The sequence below is a fragment of the Theropithecus gelada genome, chromosome 2, assembly GCF_003255815.1.
Source record: "Theropithecus gelada isolate Dixy chromosome 2, Tgel_1.0, whole genome shotgun sequence".
Classification (NCBI taxonomy): Eukaryota; Metazoa; Chordata; class Mammalia; order Primates; family Cercopithecidae; genus Theropithecus; species Theropithecus gelada.
The window spans coordinates 135123558-135149184 of NC_037669.1; the positions used below are offsets into that span (position 1 = coordinate 135123558).

Below are 25627 nucleotides of genomic sequence, written 5' to 3' on the forward strand. Positions count from 1 at the left end.
ATGACAAACCCACAGCCAATATCATACTGAATGGGCAAAAACTGGAAAAATTCCCTTTGAAAACTGGCACAAGACAGGGATGCCCTCTCTCACCACTCCTATACAACATAGTGTTGGAAGTTCTGGCTAGGGCAATCAGGCAAGAGAAAGAAATCAAGGGTATTCAGTTAGGAAAAGAAGAAGTCAAATTGTCCCTCTTTGCAGATGACATGATTGTATATTTAGAAAACCCCATTGTCTCAGCCCAAAATCTCCTTAAGCTGATAAGCAACTTCAGCAAAGTCTCAGGATACAAAATTAATGTGCAAAAATCACAAGCATTCTTATACACCAGTAACAGACAAACAGAGAGCCAAGTCATGAATGAACTTCCATTCACAATTGCTTCAAAGAGAATAAAATACCTAGGAATCCAACTTACAAGGGATGTAAAGGACCTCTTCAAGGAGAACTACAAACCACTGCTCAGTGAAATCAAAGAGGACACAAACAAATGGAAGAAGATACCATGCTCATGGATAGGAATAATCAATATCATGAAAATGGCCATACTGCCCAAGGTAATTTATAGATTCAATGCCATCCCCATCAAGCTACCAATGAGTTTCTTCACAGAATTGGAAAAAACTGCTTTAAAGTTCATATGGAACCAAAAAAGGGCCCGCATTGCCAAGACAATCCTAAGTCAAAAGAACAAAGCTGGAGGCATCACGCTACCTGACTTCAAACTATACTACAAGGCTACAGTAACCAAAACAGCATGGTACTGGTACCAAAACAGAGATATAGACCAATGGAACAGAATAGAGTCCTCAGAAATAATACCACACATCTACAGCCATCTGATCTTTGACAAACCTGAGAGAAACAAGAAATGGGGGAAGGATTCCCCATTTAATAAATGGTGCTGGGAAAATTGGCTAGCCATAAGTAGAAAGCTGAAACTGGATCCTTTCGTTACTCCTTATACGAAAATTAATTCAAGATGGATTAGAAACTTAAATGTTAGACCATATACCATAAAAACCCTAGAAGAAAACCTAGGTAATACCATTCAGGACATAGGCATGGGCAAAGACTTCATGTCTAAAACACCAAAAGCAACGGCAACAAAAGCCAAAATTGACAAATGGGATCTAATTAAACTAAAGAGCTTCTGCACAGCAAAAGAAACTACCATCAGAGTGAACAGGCAACCTACAAAATGGGAGAAAATTTTTGCAATCTACTCATCTGACAAAGGGCTAATATCCAGAACCTGCAAAGAACTCAAACAAATTTACAAGAAAAAAACAAACAACCCCATCAAAAAGTGGGCAAAGGATATGAACGGACATTTCTCAAAAGAAGACATTCATACAGCCAACAGACACATGAAAAAATGCTCATCATCACTGGCCATCAGAGAAATGCAAATCAAAACCACAATGAGATACCATCTCACACCAGTTAGAATGGCAATCATTAAAAAGTCAGGAAACAACAGGTGCTGGAGAGGATGTGGAGAAACAGGAACACTTTTACACTGTTGGTGGGATTGTCAACTAGTTCAACCGTTATGGAAAACAGTATGGCGATTCCTCAAGGATCTAAAACTAGAAGTACCATATGACCCAGCCATCCCATTACTGGGTATATACCCAAAGGATTATAAATTATGCTGCTATAAAGACACATGCACACGTATGTTTATTGCGGCACTATTCACAATAGCAAAGACTTGGAATCAACCCAAATGTCCATCAGTGACAGACTGAATTAAGAAAATGTGGCACATATACACCATGGAATACTATGCAGCCATAAAAAAGGATGAGTTTGTGTCCTTTGTAGGGACATGGATGCAGCTGGAAACCATCATTCTTAGCAAACTATCACAAGAACAGAAAACCAAACACCGCATGTTCTCACTCATAGGTGGGAACTGAACAATGAGATCACTTGGACTCGGGAAGGGGAACATCACACACCGGGGCCTATCATGGGGAGGGGGCAGGAGGAAGGGATTGCATTGGGAGTTATACCTGATGTAAATGATGAGTTGATGGGTGCTGACGAGTTGATGGGTGCAGCACAGCAACATGGCACAAGTATACATATGTAACAAACCTGCATGTTATGCACATGTACCCTAGAACTTAAAGTATAATAATAATAATAATAAAGAAAGAAAGAAAGAAAGAAAGAAAAAAAAAGAAAAATATACTTCAGAATATCATCCAGAAGAACTTCCCCAACCAACAAGACAGGCCACCATTCAAATTCAGGAACTGCAGAGAACCCTGGAAAGATACTCCATGAGAAGATCAACACCAAGACACATAATCATCAGACTCTCCAAGGTCGAAAAGAAAGAAAAATGTTAAGGGCAGCTAGTGAGAAAGGACAGGTCACCTACAAAGGGAAGCCCATCAGAATAACAGTGTATCCCTCAGCAGAAACCCTTCAAGCCAGAAGAGACTGGGGGCCAAAATTCAACATTCTTAAAGAAAATAAGTCCCAACCCAGAATTTCATATCTGGCCAAACTAAGCTTCATAAGTAAAGGAGAAATAAGATCCTTTTCAGACAAGCAAATTCTGAAGGAATTCATCACCACTAGGCCTGCTTTGCAAGAGCTTCTGAAGGAAGCACTAAATATGGAAAAACAAACAAACAAACGAAAATGTTACCAGCCACTGCAAAAACACACTGAAGTACACAGACCAGGTACACTATGAAGCAACCACATAAACAGTCTGCAAAATAACTAGCTAGCACCATGATGACAGGATCAAATTCACAGACAACAATACTAACCTTAAATGTAAATGGGCTAAATGCCCCAATTAAAAGACATAGAATAGAAAGCTGGAAGAGCCAAGCCCTATTGGTATGCTGTCTTCAAGAGGCCCATCTTATATCCAAAGACACACATAGGCTCAAAATAAAGGAATGCAGGAAAATTTACCAAGAAAATGGAAAACAGAAAAAAGCAGGGGTCACAATACTAGTTTCTGACAAAACAGACTTTAAAGTAACAAAGATCCAAAAAGACAAAGAAGGACATTACATAATGGTAAAGGGTTCAATTCAAGAAGAAAAGCTAACTATCTTAAATATATATGTACTCAATAAAAAAGCAGATTCATAAAGCAAGTTCTTAGAGACCTAAACAAGAGACTTAGACTCCCACACAATAATAATGGGAGACTTTAACATCCCACTGACAATATTAGATCATCAAGATAGAAAATTAACAAAGATAGCGAACCTGAACTCAGCTCTGGATCAAGTGGACCTGATAGATATCTACAGCACTCTACATCATAAAATAACAGAATATACATTCTTCTTATCACCACACATAATCAAACACTCCTCAGCAAATGCAAAAGAACTAAAATAATAACAGTCTCTCAGACCACAGTGTAATCAAACTAGAACTCAAGATTAAGAAATTCACTCAAGACCACACAACCACATGAGAATTGAACAATCTGCTCCTGAATGACTTCTAGGTAAATAATGAAATTAAGACAGAAATCAAGAAGTTCTTTAAAACTAATGAGGACAAAGAGACAACAAATCAGAATGTGTGAGATGCAGCTAAAGCAGTGTTAAGAGGGACATTTATAGCACCAGACAGATTTATAGCTGAATTCTACCAGAGGTACAAAGAAGATCTGGCAGCACCATTTCTACTGAAGCTATTTCAAAAAACTGAAAAGAAAGACTCCTCTGTAACTCATTTTATGAGGCCAGCATCATCCTAATAGCAAAACCTGGTAGAAATGTTACAAAAAAGAAAACTTCAGGTCAATATATCCCTGATGAACATCAATACAAAAATGTTCATTAAATACTGGCAAACTGAATCTAGCAGCACATCGAAAAGCTTATCCACCATAATAAGTTGGCTTCATCCCTGGAATGCAAGCTTGGTTCAATATATGCAAATCAATAAATGTGATTCATCACATAAACAGAACTAAAGACAAAAACCACATGATGATCTCAATAAATGGCAAAAAGGCCTTTGATAAAATTCAACATCCCTTTATGTTAAAACTTCTCAATAAACTATGCATTAAGGGAACATACTTCAAAATAATAAGAGCCATAGATGACAAACCCACAGCCAATATCATACTGAATGTGCAAAAACTAGAAGCATTTCCCTGGAAAACTGGCACAAACAAAGATGTCCTTTCTCACCACTCCTATAAAACATAGTACTGAACGTTCTGGCCAGGGCAATCAGGCAAGTAAAAGAAATAAAGGGTATCCAAATAGGAAAATAAGAAGTCAAATTATCTTTATTTGCACATAACATGATCCTACATCTAGAAAATTGTCTCAGCCCAAAAGCTTCTTAAGGTGATAAGCAACTTCAGCTGTCTCAGAATACAAAATAAATGTGCAAAAACATTACTCTACACCAACAACAAGTGAGCCAAGAGCCAAATAATGAATGAACTCCCATTCACAATTACTATAAAAAAAAATTTTTTTTAAACCCTAGGAAGACAACTAACAAGGGAAATGAAAAATCTTTTCAAGGAGAACTACAAATGACTGCTCAAGGAAATAAGAGAGGACACAAACAAATGGAAAAAACATTCCATGCTCATGGATAGGAAGAATCAATATTATTTAAATGGCCATACTGCCCAAAGTAATTTATAGATTCAATGCTATTCCCATTAAACTACCATTGGCATTCTTCACAGAACTAGAAAAAACGATTTTTAAAATTCATATGGAACTAAAAAGGGCCTGAATATCCAAGGCAATCCTAATCAAAAAGAAAAAAGCTGGAGGCATCATGCAACCCGACTTCAAGCTATACTACAAGGCTATAGTAACCGAAGCATGATACCAGTACAAAAACAGACACATAGAACAATGGAACAGAATAGAGAACTCAGAAATAAGACAGCACACCTACAACCTCTGATATTTGACAAACCTGACAAAAGCAAGCAATGGAGAAAGGATTTCCTATTTAATTAATGGTGCTGGGAGAACTGGCTGGCCATATGTGGACAACTGAATCTGGAACCCTTTCTTATGCCACATACAAAAATCAACTCAAGATGGATTAAAGGCTTAAATGTAAAACCCAAAGCTATAAAAACCCTAGAAGAAAATCTAGGCAATATCATTCAGGACGTAGGTACAGGCAGAGATTTCATGATGAAAATGTTAAAAGCAATAGCAACAAAATCAATAATTGACAAATGAGATCTAATTAAAGTAAAGACTTTCTGCACAGCAAAAGAAACTATTAATAGGTGAACAGACAACCTAAAGAATGGGAGAAAATTTTTGCAATCTACCCATTTGACAAAGGTGTAACATCCAGAGTCTACAAGGAACTTAAAAAAATGTACAAGGAAAAAACAAAAAACCCCATTAAAAAGTAGGCAAAGAACATGAACAAACACTTTTCAAAAGAAGACATACATGCAGCCAACAAACATGAAAAAACACTCATCATCACTGATTATTAGAGAAATGCAAATTAAAACCACAATGAGATACCATCTCACACCAGTCAGAATGGTGATTATTAAAAAGTCAAGAAACAACAGATGCTGGTGAGCTTGTGAGAAAAAGGAGCTTTTACACTGTTGGAGGGAGTGTAAATTAGTTCAACCTTTGTGGAAGACAATGTCGCAATTCCTCAAAGATCTAGAGGCAGAAATACCATTTGAGCCAGCAATCCCATTACTGGGTATATACCCAGAAAATATAAATAATTCTATTATAAAGATACATGCATGCATATGTTCACTGCAGCACTATTCACAATAGCAAAGAGATGGAATCAACCTAAATGTCCATCAATGATAGATTAAATAAAGAAAATGTGGTACATATACACCATGGAATACTATGCAGCCATAAAAAGGAATGAGATCATGTCCTTTGAAGAGACATGGATGGATCTGGAAGCTGTTATCCTCAGCGAACTAACGCAGGCACAGAAAACCAAACACCTCATGTTCTCACTGAATGATAGGAACACATGGACACATGGGGAAAACAACACTCACTAGGGCCTGTCAACTGGGGGGTGAAGGGAGGAAGAGCTTCAGGAAGAATAGCTAATGGATGCTGGGCTTAATGCCTAGGTGATGGGATGAGATCTGTGAAGCAAACTACTATGGCACATGTTTACCTGTGTAACAAACCTGCACATCCTGCACGTGTACCCCAGAACTTAAAATAAAAATTGAGGGGAAAAAATAATAATATGTCAATATTCATTCATTAATTGTAACAAATGTACTAAACTAGTGTACAATGTTAACCACAGGGGAAACTGTGTTGGGGGAGTGGTATATGAGAATGCTCTATATTATCTTTTCATTTTTTCAGTAAATCTCAAATTGCTGTAAAAAGTAAACCTTTTTTTTTTAAAAAAGACTCCCCTCATTCATCTCTCATTCACGTAATTCTGATTGCCTCCAAATAATAAATACTGTTGTTAGTTTCTTGTATGTATATCTCCAAAGATTTTAAAAATTTATAGAGTATAAGTAAATAATAATACACATATATTTCACTTCATATTTTGTATACAAATTATACCACAGTGCATATGCAATGTTATGTATCTTCCTTTCCTTATTTGACAATATAGTTTGGAGATCTCTACACATTAATATACAAGGAACTTTCTCTGTCTCTCTCTCTCTCTCTCTATGGCTATATGGACTCTACTGTTTGAATACTGCACAATTTATTTAACCAGTCACCTATCATGATGTTTTAGGTTGCTTGCAATCTTTTAGTATTGCTATGCTTCAAAGAATAACTTTGCAAATCTGTTATTTCATTTATAAGAAGGCATATCTACATGTTAATTCCTGGAAAAGGAAGTAAGTCCAGGGTCAAAGGAGGGCAGTTCATTTGTATTTCAGAAAAATATTGACAAACTAGTCTCTATAGTAATTGTACCAATTGATAGTCCACCCAGAAATACATTAGAGTGCCTCACCAACCCAATCTGCTATCATACTTTTGGGTTTATTTAATCTGATACATGAAAATCACTATCTTAGTAGCTTCATTTTTATTGATCTTATAAATATTTGAAATATTTAGCTCTGACAGTATTTTATTTTGAAGGAAAAAAGATCAAAGCTAAACTCCAAAACTTCACAGTTTCCATGAGGATCTATTATTCATACATTAAAGAATTTCACAAGTATTTATATTGTCAGCATTAACAGCTCATGGTATAATAAATTCCAAAAATGCATTTTTGTTGCTACTACTCTTACATGTTTTCGATGTGCCTCCATTTAGCTAAAAATAGCTTCTAGTTCTAAAAAGGCTCCAGGAATCTACAACTCCTGGGGCCATCCCATAAGCAGCTATTTCAGGTCAAGAGGAAAATCCAGGATATATGAGAAGAATTTCAGTTTTCTCAAGAATGCAAGAGTGCATCTTTAAATAGAGCTTGCCACATTAATTCCCTACCTTTTCTGGTTCATAAAATCAAAACCCTATATACCACTTGATATTTCAAGTCACAAGTATACGTAATTCATTTGAATACAACTTTCATACAAAGATTAAAAATTGATTTGTTCATTCCTTATACTATACCCAATGGTAAAAAATTATTTGAAGCATTAGAATCCCACGATTCTAAGCTATTAAAGAAAAAAATCAACCCCAAAGTTAGCAAAATACAAGAAATAACCAAAATCAGAGCTGAATGGAAGGAAATCAAGACACACAAAAACATTCAAAAGATCAATGAATCCAGAAGTAGGTTTTTTTTAAAAGTGAATAAGATAGGACACTAGCTAGACTAATAAAGAAGAGAGAAGATCCAAATAAACACAATTAGAAATGAAGAAGGAAGTGTTACCACTAACCCCAGAGAAATAAAAACAACCATCAGAAACTACTACAAACACCTCTATGCACACAAACTAGAAGAGATGCATACATTCCTGGACACATACACCCTCCTAATACTGAACCAGGAACAAATTGATTCCCTGAACAGACCAATAACAACATCTGAAATTAAATCAGTAATAGTCTACCAACCAAAAATAAAAGCCCAGGAACTGATGGATTCACAGCTGAATTCTACCAGATGTACAAAGAAGAACTGGAACTATTCATAGTGAAACTATTCCAAAGAATTGAGGAGGAAGAATTCCTCCCCAATTTATTTTATGAGGTCAGCATCATCCTGATACCAAAACCTGGCAGAGAGGCACACACAAAAAAATTCAGGCCAATATCCATGATGAACACCAATGCAAAAATCCTTAACAAAATACTTGCAAACCAAATTCAGCAACACATCAAGAAGCTAATACATCTTGATCAAGTAGGGCTTCATCCTTGTGATGCAACGTTGGTTCAGCATATGCAAATCAATAAATGTGATTAATCACGTAAACAGAACTAAAGAAAAAACCATGTGATTATCTCAATAGATGCAGAAAAGGCTTTTGATAAAATTCAACCTCCGTTTATATGAAAAACTTTCAATAAACTAGGTATTGAAGGAATAGACCTCAAAATAGGAGCCATCTATGCCAAACCCACAACCAACATCATATTGAATGGGCAAAAGCTGGAATTATTCCCTTGAAAACCAGAACAAGACAAGGATGCCCTCTCTCACCACTCCTACTCAATATAGTATTGGAAGTCCTAGCCAGAGCAGTCAGGCAAGAGAAAGAAATAAAGGCATTCTAATAGGATAAGAAGAAGTCAAACTATCCCTGTTTGCAGATGACATGTTTCTATATCCAGAAAACCCCTTAGTCTTGACCCAAAAGTTCCTTCAGCTGATAAACAACTTTAGCAAAGTTTCAGGATACAAAATCAATGTACAATCACTAGCTAGCATTCCTATACGCCAACAACAGCCAAGCCAAAAGACAAATCAGGAACACAATCCCATTTACAATTCACACACATACACAAACACACACACAAAATTCCTAGGAATAAAATACATAGGAATACAGCTAACTAGGCGGTGAAAGGTCTCTACAATGAGAATTACAAACTGCCCAAAGAAATCAGAGATGACAAAAAGAAATAGAAGAACATCCCATGCTCATGGATTGGAAGAATCAGTATCAGTAAAATGGCCATACTGCCCAAAGCAATTTACAGATTCAATGCTATTCCTATCAAACTATCAATCACGTTCTTCATAGAACTAGAAAAAATTATTTAAAAATTCATATGGAATCAAAAAAGAGCCATAATAGCCAAGGAAATCCTAAGCAAAAAGAACAAAGCTGCAGGCATCACATCATCCAACTTCAAACTATAATACCAGGCTATAGTAACCAAAACAATAAAAGAAATGAAAAAGGGGCAGTAACTACAAATAAAGAATAAGAAATAATAAGAAAATAATGCTCTGAACAACCTCATGCCAACAGCTTTGAAATCTTGGATGAAATGGACACATTATTACAAAAATATATTTTACTAAGATTGACTCAACAAAAGCAAAAGGTTCTGTAACTAATAAACTGAAACAGTGTCTTCCCACAAAGATATGGCCAGATGATTTTCTAAGCAAATTGTACCAAACTTTCAAGAAACAGAGAAAAACTTAATTTTATACAATGTTTTAGAAAGAACCAAAAATTAAAGTATATTTCTCAACTCATTCTACAAGGCCACAGTGACCTGTAACCACAATCTGACAAAAATATTAAAACAAATATAGGCCTATTTCTATTATGAAAATTGATGTAGCAATTTTTAACTAAATGTGAGTAAATTAAAACAAACAGCTTTTCTTTATGCTGAGTATGTGATCAAATCTTATTAAATGTTCCTTTGAAATATGAAGTAAAATACAATTCTCTACTTGAGAATTCTTGCAAAATCCTTGCAAAAACACTAGAAGGTAGGGGCTGTTATTATACCCATTTTGTAAATAAAGAAACTAAAGCCCAGAGAAGTTAAGTAACTTATCCAAAATAACACAGCTAGTAAATATTGAAGCCAAAAGAACAGCATAGTACTGGTACGAAAACAGGCACACAGACCAATGAACCAGAATAGAGAGCCCAGAAATAAAGCCGCAAACCTACAACAATCTGATCTTTGATAAAGCTGACAAAAACAAGCAATGGGAAAAGACTCCCTATTCAGTAAATGGTGCTGGGATAACTGGCTAGTCATATGCAGAATACTGAAACTAGACCCCTTCCTTATGCCATATACAGAAATCAACTCAAGATGTATTAAAGACTTAAATGTAAAACCCAAAACTATAAAAACCCAGAAGACAACCTAGGGAATAACCATTCTGGACATAGGAATGGGCAAAGATTTCGTAACAAAGATACCATAAGCAATTGCAACAAAGGCAAAAACTGACAAATGGGGTCTAATTAAACTTAAGAACTTCTGCACACCAAAAGAAGCTATTAACAGAGTAAACGGACAACTTACAGAATGGAGACAAAATTTGCAAACTATGCAGCTGACAAAGGTCTATTATCAAGCATCTATAAGGACCTTAAATTCACAAGAAAAAAACGTCAAACAAGCCCATTAAAAAGTGGGCAAAGAACATGAACAGACACTTCTCAAAAGAAGACATACATGTGGCCAAAAAGCGTAGGGAAAAAAGTTCAATATCACTGATGATTAGAGAAATGCAAATCAAGTGCCAATGAGGTATCACCTCACACCAGTCAGAATGGCTATTATTAAAAAATAAAAAAATAACAGATGCTGGTGAGGTTGCAGAGAAAAGGACACACTTATACACTGTTGCTGGGAGTGTAAATTAGTTCAACACTGTGGAAAGCCATATGGCAATTCCTCAAGGAGCTAAAAGCAGAACTACCATTCAACCCGGTAATCCCATAATTGGGTGTATACCCAGAGTAATATAAAGCATTCTACCACAAAGACACATGCATGCAAATGTTCATAGCAGCACTATTCACAATAGCAAAGACATGGAATCAACCTAAGTGCCCATCAATGACAGATTGAATGTTCACTGTCAGCATTATTATTTAACAGAGTGTCAGAGCTTCGGATGAATTTAATAAGATATAAAGAAGACAAGAAAATAAAATAACAGATATAAACACTGGGGAAAAAATAGAAGAACTCTTTTGGGAAGTTGTAGGCCCAAGAGTCACTAATAAAAAATGTCTACTGTAGAATTAATATGAGAGTTTTGTGAGGTGGATGGATATAAAACAAATATATAAAAATGAATAGCTTTTGTCTACTCTATCAACAAAAATTGAAAAAATAGTCTATTCATGGTAGAGGCAAAACTGATAGTAACAAATTTAACAAGAATGGCAAAGAAACATATTTAAGTAAAACTATTACATCTTATTAAAGAATATATAATAGCATTAAAAATGAAACAGCATACCATGTTTTTGAATAAAAAGACTTAACAATATTCAAAAGACAATATTACCAACATTTTTAATTCTCTAAAAATTAGTTTGTAAATATAATGCAATTCAAATTAGAATCCTTGTTGGCATTAGAGGTGAATGTAATCATCTTAAAGTTTATGTGGAAGAATAACTTCCTCTGAATATGTAGGAAAGATGTAACAAATACAGAGAGAAAAACTTTTACTAGGTACTTCTTGGAACCTATGGATTAGAGGTAAATAAAATTATATTAAAGTTAAAATGAAAGACTAACTGTCTGCAAATATGTATTTAAAAAGTAAGAACGGTGGAGATAGAAAGGGTTTAGCACCTAAAAGAATATGCTAATAAGTCATATTCAAATCAATGTACTATTAATGGTGCATCAAAAATATTAGTGGAACAGAAGACAGAATATAGTAATAGTTGCTAGTACAGACAGTTCCCGACTTATGGTTCAATATGATTTTTTGACTTTATGATAGGTTTATCAGGATGTAACCCCATCATAAGTTGAGAGGCTCCTTACCAATTATGATGGGGTTCTGGTTTCTACTGAATGCATATTTCTTTAACACCACAGTAAAGTCAAAAATTTGTAAGTCGAATCATGGTAAGGTGGGATCGTCTGCTGTGTTGCCAGCATTAAATGCATTTTTTTACTTACAATATTTTCAAGTTAGGATGGGTTCATTGGGACATAACCCCACTGTAAGTAAAGGAGCATCTGTATATATTAAAATTTTAACATATAACAGATAGTAGTTCTATCTAGTGAGAAAATGATAAATTATTTAATACATAATACTGATACAGCTGGAAAAGAGTAAATCTGGACCATTATATCTTACACCATATTACAGATAAATTCTAGAGGGGAGGGGGAGCAAGAAGGCCAAATAGAAACCACGAGCAATCATCCGCCCTGCAGGAACAACAAAATTGAACACCTATCCACACACAAAAGGCACCTTCGTAAGAACCAAAACCAGATCAGCAATCATAATACTTGGTTTTAACATCCTATTGAAGAAAGAAGCACTGAAGAGGGCAGGAAAGATAGTCTTGAATTTCCAGTGCTACCCCTCCCCTCATCCTTTGGCAGCAGACCTGTGGCACAGAGAGAGAATCTGTGTCTTTTGGGGAGGAAGACTGCAGTGACTGTGGGACTTTTCATTGTAACTCAGTGCTGCTCTCTCACAGAAGAAAGCAACCAGGGGCAGAATTCAGACAGTGTTCACAGAGGGAGCATTTGGACCAGCCCTAACCAGAGGCAAATTGTCCATCCCAGTGACAGGTACCTGAGTTCCAGCAGGCTCCACCACTATTGGCTAAAGTGCTCTGAGGTCCTAAGCAAACTAGAAAGGCAGTCTGGGACACAGTAACTGCAATTCCTGGGCAAGTCCTGGTGCTGTGCTGGACTTGCAGCCAGTGGACTTGGGGTGCATGTGATCTAGTGAGCTGAGGCATTCAAGGGAGTGCTTGCATCACCCCTACCTCAATCCCAGGCAGTGCAGCTCACAACTCTGGAAGAGACTCCTTTACTCTGCTTGAGGAGAGGAAAGTAAACAGGACTTTGTCTTGCAACTTTGATACTAGCTCAGCCACAGTAGAGTAGGGCACCAGGCAGAATCTCAAGACCCCTTTTTCAGGCTCTAGCTCCTGGACAACATTTCTAAACATACCCTGGGCCAGAAGGGAACATGGTGCTTTGAAGGAAAGGAACCATTTCTGGCAGAATTCATCACCTGCTGACTAAGAACTGAATAGTCAGCAGTGGTAGCAATATAGTGGTAACCATACAGTACTTGACACAGGCCTTGGGTGAAACCCAGAACTATGCTGGTTTCAGGTGTGATGTAGCACATTTCCAGCATTGGTGGCTATGGGAAGAGACCATTCCTGCTTGAGGAAAATAGAGGGAAGAGAAAGGAGACCTTATTGTTTTAGCTTGAGTACCAGCTCGGCCGCAGTGGCATAGAGCACCAAGCAAGCTTCTGAGGTCCCTGATTCCAGGCCTTAGCACCTGAACAGAATTTCTGGACCCTCCCTATGCCAGAGGAGAGCCCGTGGCCCTGAAAGGAGAGACTAAGGAGTGGCAGCATTAACCACAAGCTGAATGAAGAGCCCTTGGGCCTTGAGTTAACAGCGGTGGTAGCCAGGCAGTACTTGTTGTGGCTGGGGCACTGGTGGCCATGGGGAGATATTCCTCTTCTTGAGGAAAGGGGAAGAGTGGAAAGGACTTTGTCTTGTGGCTTGGATGTCAGCTCAGCTATAGTAGGATAGAACGTCAGGTAGATTACTAAGCTTCCTGACTCCAGGCCCTGGCTCCTGTACAGCATCCCCAGACTTGCCCAGGGCCAAAGGGAACTCACCGCCTGAAAGGGAAGAGCATAAACCTGACTGAATTAGCTATCTGCTGATTATAGAGCCCTGGGGCCTTCAGTGAACATCAGCAGTAGCCAGGCAGTGGTCACTGTAGGCCTTGAGTAAGACCCAAATGAAGTGCTATGCTGGCTTTGGGTCTGACCCAGCACAGTTCCAGTGGTGGTGGCCATAGGATTACTCGTATCACCCCCTCTCCAGCTCCAGGAAGCTTAGCACAGACAGAAACACTCTGTTTGGGGGAAGGTAAGGAAAGAGAACAAGAGTCTCTGTCAGGCAATCCCGCGAATTATTGGATCTTACCCAAGTCCACCAAGGTGGTATATCTACAAGTCTGCAAGACCCACAGTATTACTGAGCAGGTGGTGCCCTCTAAAGCAGGTATGGCTGCAATGACCAAAGACTTAGATCATAACACCCAAGTCTCTTCAAATACCTAGAAAGTCTTCCTAAGAAATATGGATACAAACAAGCCCACACTGTGAAGGCTACAATGAATACCTAACTCTTCAATACCCAGACACCAACAAAGATCAAGATCATCCAGGAAAACATGGCCTCACCAAACGAACTAAATAAAGCACCAGGAATCAATCCTAGAAAGACAGAGATATGTGACCTTTCAGACAGATAATTCAAAATAGCTGTTTTGAGGCAGCTCAATAAAATCCAAGATAACAGAGAACAAATTCAGGATTCTATCAGATAAAATTTAACAAAGAGACTGAAATAACTAAAGAGAATCAAGTAGAAGTTCTTTAGTTAAAAAATGCATTTGACATACTAAAGAATTCATCAGAGTCTACTAACAGCAGAATTGATCAAGAAGAAAGAATGGGTTATAAGATATTTGCAAGCTTCATGGTAAACCTCAAACCAAAAAACATACAACAGATACACAAAAAATAAAAAGCAAAAAATTAACATAACACCTGAGGAAATCACCTTCAGCAAAAGGAAGAGAAAGGGAAGGAAAGAAGAGAGAGAAGACCAGAAAACAAATAAAGTGGCAGGAGTAAGTCCTTACTTATCGATAATAACATTGAATGTCAACAGACTAAACCCTCAATTGAAAGACAGAATAACTAAATGAATTAAAAAATAAGACCCCATGATTTGTTGTCTACAAGAAACGTACTTCACCTATAAAGACACAATAAACTGAAAGTAAAGGGATGGAAAAAAATTCCATGCAAATTGACACAAACAAAATAAAATGCACAAAAAACTATATTTATACAATACAAAATAGATTTCAAAACAAAAACTATAAAAAGAGACAAAGAAGTCATGACATAATGATAAAGGGGTTGATTCAGCACAAGGATGTAATAATTGTATATATGTATGAACCCAAGACTGGAGTACCCACATATATAAAGCAAATATTACTAGAGCTAAAAAGGGAGATGGACTCTAGTACAATAATCTAGTACAACAATAGAAGTGTAGAACAAATGGACTTAATAGAAATTTAAGAAACATTTCATCCAATGGCTACAGAACACACATTCTTCTCAGCACATGAATCATTTTCAAGGATAGACCATGTAAAGCATCAAAACAAGTCTTAAAACATTCAAAACAATAGAAATAATATTAAATATGTTTCTGACCAAAATGGAATAAAACTCGATATCAAGAACAAGAGGAATTTTTAAAACCATACAAACATGAAAAACTAAAAAATGTGTTCCTGAATAGCCAGTGGGTCAATGAAGAAATAAGGAAGTAAATTTTAAAATTTCTTGAAACAAATTAAAATGTAAACACAACATAGCAAAACCTATGGGATCCAGCAAAAGCAGTACAAGAAGAAAGTTTATAGCAACAAGCACTTACATCAAAAAAGTAGAAAGCTTCAAATCAACATAACAATGCATCTTAAAGCATGAGAAAACCAAGTCCAAAATTAGAAGAAAAGAAATAAAGATCGGAGCAAAAATATATGAAATTGAGACTGAAGAAAACAATATAAAAGATCAACAAAATGAAAAGTTGGTCTCTTCAAAAGATAAACAAAATTAACAAACCTTTAACCCAACTAATAAAGAAAAAAAAAAAAGAGAAGACCCAGATAAATACAATCAGACATGAAAAAGGAGACATTACAACCAATACTGCAGAAATTCAAAGGATTGTTAGAGGCTACTATGAGCAACTATATGCCAATAAATTGGAAAACCTAGAATAAATGAATAAATTCCCAGATATATACAATCTACCAAGATTGCTCAATGAAGAAATCCAAAACCTGAACAGGCCAATAAAAAAAAGGGAAGCAAGGATGGTCCAACATATGCAAATCAGTGTGCTACATTATATTAACAGAATGAAGGTCAAAAACCATATGATCATTTCAGTTGATTCTCAAAAAGCATTTGATACAATTCAACATGCCATTGTGATAAGAACCCTCAAAAAACTGGGTATGGAAGGAACATATCTTAACATAATAAAAGCCATATAAAAGAGGTCCACATTTAGTATCATACTGAACAGGGAAAAACTAAAAGCCTTTCCTCCAAGTCTGGAAAACAACAAGGATGCCCACTTTCACCACCATTATTCAACACAGTGCAGAAAATCCTAGCTAGAGCAATCAGACAAGATAAGGAAATAAAAGGCATCCAAATTGGATTGGAAAGGAAAAAGTCAAATTATCCTTGTTTGCAGATGATATAATCTTATATTTAGAAAAACCTAAAGACTCCATAAAAACTATTAGAACTAATAAACTAATTCAGTAAAGTTGCAGGATATAGAATCAACATACAAAAACCAGTAGCATTTCTATATGACAACAGTGAACAATCTGAAAAAGAAATCAAGAAAATCATCCTATTTACAATAGCTAAAAATAAAATAAAATATCTAGGAATAAACCTAACTAGAGAAGTAAAAGTTCTCCAAAATGAAAACAGTGATGAAAGAAATTGAAAAGGACACACACAAAAAGGAAAGATATTCCAAGTTCATAGATTAGAAGAATCAATATTATTAAAATGCCCATACTACCCAAAGCAATCTACAGATACAATGCAATCACTATCAAAATACCAATGTTATTCTTCACAGAAATAGCAAAAATAATCCTAAAATTTAGATGGAATCACAGAAGACCCAGAATAGTCAAAGCTATTCTGAACAAAAATAACAAAACTGGAGAAATCACATCACCTGACTTCAAATTATACTACAGAGCTATAGTAAACAAAACAACTGGGTACTGACATAAAAACAGACACAGAGACCAATGGAACAGAACAGAAAACATAGAAACAATTTCATGCATCTGCATTGAACTAATTTTTGACAAAACTGCCAAGAACACAGGTTGAGGGAAGACAGTCTCTTCAGTAAATACTCCTAGGAAAACAGGATATCCATATGCAGATGAATAAAACTAGATCCCTATCTCTCACCATATACAAAAATCAAATCACAATGGATTAAATACTTAAATCTAAGACCTCAAACTATGAAACTACTAAAAGAAAACATTAAGGAAACCCTCCAGGACACTGGACTGGGCAAAGGTTTCTTGAGTAATACCCCACAAGCACAGGCAGCCAAAGCAAAAATGGACAAATGGGATCATATCAAGTTAAAAACATTCTGCAGGAATCACATCAAGTTAAAAACCTCCTGCACAGCAAAGGAAACCATCAACAAAGTGAAGAGACAACCCACATAATGGGAGAAAATATCTGCAAACTATCCATCTGACAAGGAATTAATAACCAGAATACACAAGCAGCTCAAACAACTCTATAGGAAAAAATTTAATAACCTGATTTAAACGAATGGGAAAAAGATCTAAATAGACATTTCTCAAAAGAAGATACACAAATGTCAAACAGGTATATGGAAACGTGTTCAACATCACTGATGATCAAAGAAATGCAAATCAAAACTATACTGAGATATAATCTCACCCCAGTTAAAATGGTTTTTATCCAAATGACAGACAATAGAAATTCTGGCGAGGTTATGGAGAAAAGAGAACACTTGAACACTGTTGGTGGTAATATAAATTAATATAATCACTATGGAGAACAGTTTGGAGGTTCCTCAAAAAACTAGATGTAGAACTACCATATGGTCCAGGAATCTCACTGCTAGTTATAATACTGAAAGAAGGAAAATCAGTATATTGAAGAATTACTTACACTCCCATGTTTATTGCAGCACTATTCACAATAGCCAAGATTTGGAAGTAACCCAAATGTCCATCAACAAATGAACAGATAAAGAAAATGGGGTAAATATACACAATGGAGTACTATTTAGCCATAAAAAGAATGAGATCCAGTCATATGCAAAACACGGATGAAACTGGAGGTCATTATGTTAAATGAAATAAGCCAGCTAGAGAAAGACAAATTTTGCATATTTATTTGTAGAAACTAAAAAAAAATTAAATCAATTGAACTCCTGGCAATAGAGAATAGAATGGTGGTTACCAGAGTCTGGGAAGGGTGATGGGGCAGGGTTGGGGGGATGGAAAGTGGGGAGGGTTAATGGGTACAAATATATAGTTAGATAGGGTGAATAAAAGCTAGTATTTGATAACACAACAGGGTAACCACAGTCAACAATATTGTACATTTAAAAATAACTAAAAGAGTGTAACTGAATTGTATGTAATACAAAGAAAGGATAAATGCTTGAGGCAGGACACCTCATTTACCCTGACATGATTATTATACATTGTATGCCTGTACCAAAATATCTCATTTATCCTATAAATATATACCCCTACTATGTACCCAGAAAAATTAAAAAGAAAAAATTTCAAATAGCTGTCTAAATTTTTTTAATAAAATCAAAATAAATTATATATGTATTAATGACTCACTTGGGAAACAAAACCCAGGATACTGTATGTACTATCTAGGAATGGGACGACTTTAATAAGACTACGCAGAAACAATACAAGATAATAATTGATTATACCAAAATTAAAAACTTCGATATGGTAAAATTTACGATAAAAAGTCAATAGATAAATTATACATTAGAAAAAAATTGAATATAGAATATAATACCTATACTGTATAAAATTTGCTATAAAATTATCAAGAAAAATTCCAATAATGCAATAGAAAATTTCCAGAATCTATGAATAGGTAGTTCTCAGGAGAGAAAATAAAAATATATGATTATTTTAAATTTTATCTGATTTTAAAATTTTTATCTGTTGATACTGCTACAAAGTTAGTATGATGACTTGTTATCTTCTCTTCCAACACTAGGTTCTCTCCAGATTTCCATAGTCTGTGGTATGTTTCCATGATTAAAGACTCCCAAACACAGGAGGTTCAGAACGCTTTCTGACTTTTCTCTTCCGTGTTTACCAGACAGATGTTCATCTCCCTGGTCTTGGGTAGTCACCTCAACCCTGATTCTATCTCACCCTTCCCACTGGGCCACGGAGAAGGCTAAATAGACACAGTGGGACAAGCATGAGCATTGAAGTCCAACCAGTTTTGCTTTTACTTTCTGCCATTTACTAGGAATGTAGTACCAGTTATGATACTTTGTGGGCCTTGGTTCTCTCCACTGTAAGATAGGATAATTATACATGCTTTTCGTGGTCTCTATAAGAACAGATAGAAATAATTCATATAAAGTGTTTAGCACACTTAGGATTTAAAAAATGTGAGTTCCCTTCCCTACTTCAGCTTCTTATGGTTAGTCTTGGTATTGGGATACTGGCAAAGATATTTTCAAAATGGCTACCTGGCTCCAGTGTCTTGATGTTTGAAATACTCTATTCATTAATAACAGATTAATTTTTCTAAAACTCTGCTTTTGTGATATGATTTTTCTGATTACCTATTTTATCGATCCCTTCCTACCTCCAGGGAAAATTACAAACTGCTTACATTTACTGTCAAGACACTCATTCCTCTGAGGCGGAGACAAATTTTAAAACCTTGCCTAAGATGCTTCAAACACTTTAAATTTTTTCATTTGGAAAAATGAAGGATTGCCTACAAATCTGGATTCACCTTTACAAGGAAACATAGTAAAGCACAGATATACCAAAGTAAATTTCACTTTAGTTTTCTGAAATCTTACACTGCAGTTGAAATGTCTTTTATATATCCACTTAAGTCTTACCACACTAAATGGCAAAACTGGAAATGACAGCAAGTGTTGACCACAGGCACAGTTATCACCATAGTGATACTAATAATTAAGCATATTTGCAACCCAAAATAATTAAAACAAGATTTTGTTGTAATTTTAAGTAAAAATGTAAATATTTCCTCATGTAGTTATATAACTAGTCACCAACAACAGCAAAAAAGACTTTTCTTTACCTAGTACTTCTTTTTCCAAATCATAGCATCTGGTTTGCAAGTTTACTTCCTGTTGTCTAGATGTCTGAATCTGCTGAGATCTCAATATGGCTGCATCTGACAACAATTTCAGATTTTTCATTTCCTTTTCAAGGCATACTTTATTTCTCTGGGACACTATCAAACTTTTATTCAGTATGTCTATTTCTGTAAAAAGAATTCAAAGTTTACAAATAGCCAATAATTGAATCATAAAACATTTCTCTAAAGATTGATTAGTTTCTTTTAGGAAATTAATAGTTGAAAGGCAATATGACATTTCTGAGATTATAAGGACATCTAACTAAAAAGTTAAATTTAAATTCAGTAGTCATTCTGAAAATGATGTTTTATTGCTACATGATGCATGAAATCTTTTAACAGTATTTTTTTAGCTTTTAAATTGCATTAAGTGGTAATAAAGCCTGCTTTTTAAATACTCACATAAATGAATAATATAAGATCTGTGTAATGTTATGGGTTTTATTGAAATTTTTTTTTAGGCAACATGATTCAGAAAAGTAAATTTAAATGTTCTAGCATGAGCTGGTTGGGTGGCATTTCTAAGGGGTTAACTAGGATACATTCTCTACAAATTATGAAGAAAGATTTTAGGAGTAGAGTGGACTAGAAGGATGTAGTGTCTAGAACTAATAAATTTATAGGCAGAAAGCATAGTTAGTAATACCTTAATGATTTTAATAGTACTGTGTCCCCCCAATAAGACCAGAATTCATCATAACAATCATGTCATTATTCTATTTAGATTGTTTAATAAAAATGTCTTTATAGCTCTACTTAGATTTAAATGTGCTAATTTTATATAATTTCATGAGAAATGCATGGAGCATATTATCCTTTGGAATAATTAACAAGCTACCTGTTCATCAGTCTTTTCTGCACTATTGCCTTAAACGATCATTAAAACACATGAACACACACTCAACAAAGATAAAATAAGTGCTATAAAATTTGTACAACCACAATTAATTGAATTGATGAGCATGTATTTACATGAAAATTTGGACAGTCTGCTTTTTCAGACATTTCAATTGGAATTCCCTTCTTTGGTTAGCCCATCCTCGACTATGTGATAGGTTTAACATGTGATGAGATGTCAAAAGTAGTTGGTTTCGTTTATTGCTCTTGGTGCCACCACAGCAGAAACAGCAACCACGTGGGCCAGTGAAGACCACAAGTAGAGATACATAGGACAGACATGCAGTAGAGGTAATATGGCCAGGAAATGGTTATAGGAGAAGTAAAGCAGAGAGCTAGAACAGAGCCCAGGAAAAAGAGCATGTTTTAAGGGATTGTGATGAGGAGGATCAGGAATGTAGTACAAGGAGAGAAAAGCAAAATATCTTTCCATGGGTAGAAAGCATGTCTGGGAGAAAAAGTGGCATTTGTGATAGACCTGGGGAATAAGCACAAGGGGCCTGGCACCTTCTCTACATTTAGTTCGTGCTCAAAATGGAAAACCTAGAGAAATAAATTGCAGGAACCAAATAAGTGGGATTTTAATATAGTCCAATGATTATTTTATGTGGGAATGTTTTTCCTCAAAATAGCTATATGCTACTAAAAACTTACAACTATGCACCAATTTGTGTGAGGAAAACTACTAACACACAGTACATAAAATTTTTAAAAGAATGGAGTTAAAGAAAATAAGGAGGTTAGTTTCCCTACGTACCTAAAAAGTCTTTCTGTGTATTTTTGTAGCCAAAAAGGTGGCTCCTTAAGGTTGAATAAACTATAACATACCAAAACCATATCTATGTTTAAGTCAAAATGACACTGCACAGCACCACACACATGCTGTCACCTATTTATCGTTTGCCAAAATGACACTGCTTAGGTTAGCAAGCTGACTCTGTTAGCATACACTATACTCTAAAATAACTACTAATGTCAATGTGACTTTCTATCTTACATTAAAAGAACAAAAATCTGCAATACAAATTTATTTGTGAAATATATTCTAAGACATGGAAAAGTACATCAAGATTTCAAAACTAACAAAAGCTACAACATTCCTAACACAGAGTTAGGAAAAAGTAAACTCGATGGAGATGAATTAATTTACCTTTTGCAAAATAAACACTCCTTTGCCTATGGCAATCCTAGTGTCAAAGATTCAATTCTACCCTTGTCATTATACAATTCCATACTTGTCAGACATGTGTCCTGATTTGGGGTTCAGAAATTAAGATTCCCCACAAGGTCAACCTATACTGGTCATTGTATCCACCTTGAACTTTTCCTGTCTCAGCACCATCCCATGAAGAAGGTCCTCCTATCCTCATATATTCAGCTATCATGGCTCAAATGTTACCTCTGTGCAGAAATCTTTTTGGACCTGATCTGGATGTGATCTTCATCTTCCTGGAACTCACAGCAATTTACAACATTTGTGTTGCACTGATCACATGCATACATGTAACCTACTACTGGACTATAAGTTATTTTAGGCCATAGATAGTATCTTATTCATTTCTATTTCCCCCATTATTTCTACCATGATGTCTTAGGATTAACAAGAGCTCAATAAATGCCTAATAAATTAGTAAAGGCATTGCTGAGCAAAATTTCTAGATTGTTTTTGATATACCACTAGCTGAAGATCCTGAATATGTGTTTATCTGTCTTCATTTCAGAGGCAGGCATTTTGAGCCCCACATTTTTAAATCTCAGAGTAGGATAGGCAGTTAAAACACATATCCAAAAGAAACATTTTTAATTGAATAAATGAATCAATCAATTCTATCCCTAATTTAATCAATTTTGTGAAAAATGTGGACTACATTTCTAAGCCTAATTCTAGATTTGAATTTTAAAAGTTCAACAACTATTCAGTCAATAGTTGTTTGGGGAGTGGAATTCACCTGATAAGTATTCTGCCTTGGTAAAAATATTTTTCCTGAAATTTATTTTATTAAAATAAGTATGCTCTTGTTTAAGAAAATTTCATCTATAAAAACTTCATTTTTAAAAATGTCAATTACGTAAAGTGATAATCATTTGCTAGAATAGGAAATATTTTACTCATACCTGCTACTCAATATTCAGCATACATTAACAGCAAGAAAATATTAAGCAATTCCCTTTTCTAGGAATGTTATTTTAGTTTTGGACTTTGATTTTAAAGCCTAATTTTAACATGCAAATCTTTTAAAGTAACTGAATAATATTGTGCAATATATATGGGGTTTACTACATTTATTAGTTTGCTAGGGCTGCTGAAAGAAAGTACCACAGATTGAGTGCTTAAACAACAGAAATTTATTTTCTCACAGCTCCAGAGACTAGAAATCTGAGATCATGGTGTCAGCAGGATTGGTTCCTTCCTGGACAGCGAAGGAAGGATCTGTTCCAGGTCTCTCTCCTTAGGCTTGCAGGTGGCTGCCTTTTCCCTGTGTATTCACATGGTGTCTGTAGGTGTCTGTGTACAGATTTCTTCTTCTTATGACACCAGTCAGATTGGATTAGGGGCTACCCTAATGACCTCTTTAAAAACTTTATCTCCAAATACAGTTACTGTAGGAGGTACTGGAGATTAGGACTTTAACATTTCAATATATGAATTTGAGGAGGGGGACACAATTCAGCCCATCACACTATATTTTAGAATACTTGTTATTTAAAATGTTTGTACTATTATCAAAATTTATAGCCAATACATGTTTTTAGCTTTTAGAATAAGTATTATCACATAATTCACCAGCTAATGCAAATACAATTATTACTATTAAGCTATGCAATCAATTTCTTTACCTTGATAAGTTTTTTTCTTTGTTTTTCTATTAGTCCTGTGAGCTTAGGCAAAGGAACTCAAAATTATGCTAGGTCATTATATTATTAGGAAACCTCTATAACTTTATTATCAAGGCATTCTGATGTTACAAACACAGTGTGATTCTTAATTCACAAAACTTCACAGTTTGATTACAATAATAGGGAAAAAGACTCAGTGACCAGATTTACTAAATAAAGAAATAAAAAAATCAATAGCTGGTGGCTCACGCCTGTAATCCCAGCACTTTGGGAGGCCGAGGCAGGTGGATCACCTGAGGTCAGGAGTTCGAAACCAGCCTGGCCAACATGGCAAAACCCTGTCACTACTAAAAATACAAAAATTAGCCGAGGGTGGTGGCATGTACCTGTAGTCCCAGCTACTCTGGAGGCTGAGGCAGGAGAATAGCTTGAACCTGGGAGGCAGAGGTTGCAGTGAGTAATCATGCCACTGCACTCCAGCCTGGATAACAGAGCAAGACTCCATCTCAAAAAACAAAAAACAAACAAACAAACAAAAAACAACCTAAAAAACTTTTTATTTTGAAATAAATATAAATTTACAGAAAGTTGCAAAGAAATGTGTAGGGAGTTCCTATTCAACCTTAACGCCACCTCACTTCTTCCCTTGTTGACGTTTTGTATAACTGTAGCACACTGTCAAAACTAGAAAATTGCATCGGTAAAATCCACAGAACTCACTCCGATTTTACCAATTGTATACACACTCGTGTGTGTGTGTGTGTGTATGTATAGTTCCATGCAATTTTATCATAAATGTAGCTTCATTACGTATCAACACAATCAAAATACAGAATTGCTCTATTACCACAAAGTTGATCCCTGCAATTCCTTTATAGCCAAACCTACCACTATCCCCACCATCCCTAATCCCTGGCCACCACTAATCTGTTCTCAACACTTATAATTTTGTTATTTCAAGAATGCTATATAAACAAAATCATATCTTATGTAAACTTTTGAGACTATTTTCACTAAGCATAATTTAGCTGAGGTTCATTCAAGTTGTTACACATATTAATAATTTGCTTCCTTCTGTTGCTGAGTAGTATTACATGGTATGGACATAGGATGTTTTTCTTTCATCCATTGAAGGACATTTGGGTTGTTTCCAATTTTGGGCTATTATGACTATAGCTGCTATGAACATTTACATACAAGTATTTTTGAGAACATAGGTTATCATTTATTTGGGATAAATGCCCAAGAGTACAAATGTTGGGTCATGTGGTAAGTGCATCTTCAATTTCAGAGGTAATTGCAAAATTATTTTCTAGAATGGCTGAACCATTTTATATTCCTACCAGCAGTGCTGAGAAAACTGGTTTCTTTGATCCATGTCAACACTTAGTATGGTCAGTCTTTTCAATTTTAGACATTCTAATAAATGTGTAGTTGTATTTAATTGTAGTTTTGCATTTTCCTGATGGCTAATGATGTTGAACATTTTTTTCATGTACTTATTTGCCATCTATATTTCATCTTTGGTTAAATTTCTACCAATATCTTTTGCCCATTTTTTTAATTGAATTTTTTTAATATAGAATTTTGGGAGTTATTTATTCTACATATAAATCCTTTGTTGGATATGTGATTTGCAAGTATTTTCTCCCAGTCTGTACTGTAGCTTTTTATCCTTTTTAACAGGTCTTTCACAGAGCAAATTTTTTTT

At 35.3% G+C, this 25627-nt stretch overlaps 1 protein-coding gene across 1 annotated transcript in view; it reads right to left on the minus strand.

Moving 5' to 3' along the window:
• The window catches only part of LEKR1 (leucine, glutamate and lysine rich 1), a 225258-nt gene that overhangs the window by 91066 nt on the left and 108565 nt on the right, over positions 1-25627 (minus strand). Inside the window, exon 6 of the mRNA XM_025376590.1 lies at positions 20122-20307. Coding sequence (XP_025232375.1) covers positions 20122-20307 — 186 coding nt within the window. The remainder of the gene's footprint in view (positions 1-20121; positions 20308-25627) is intronic.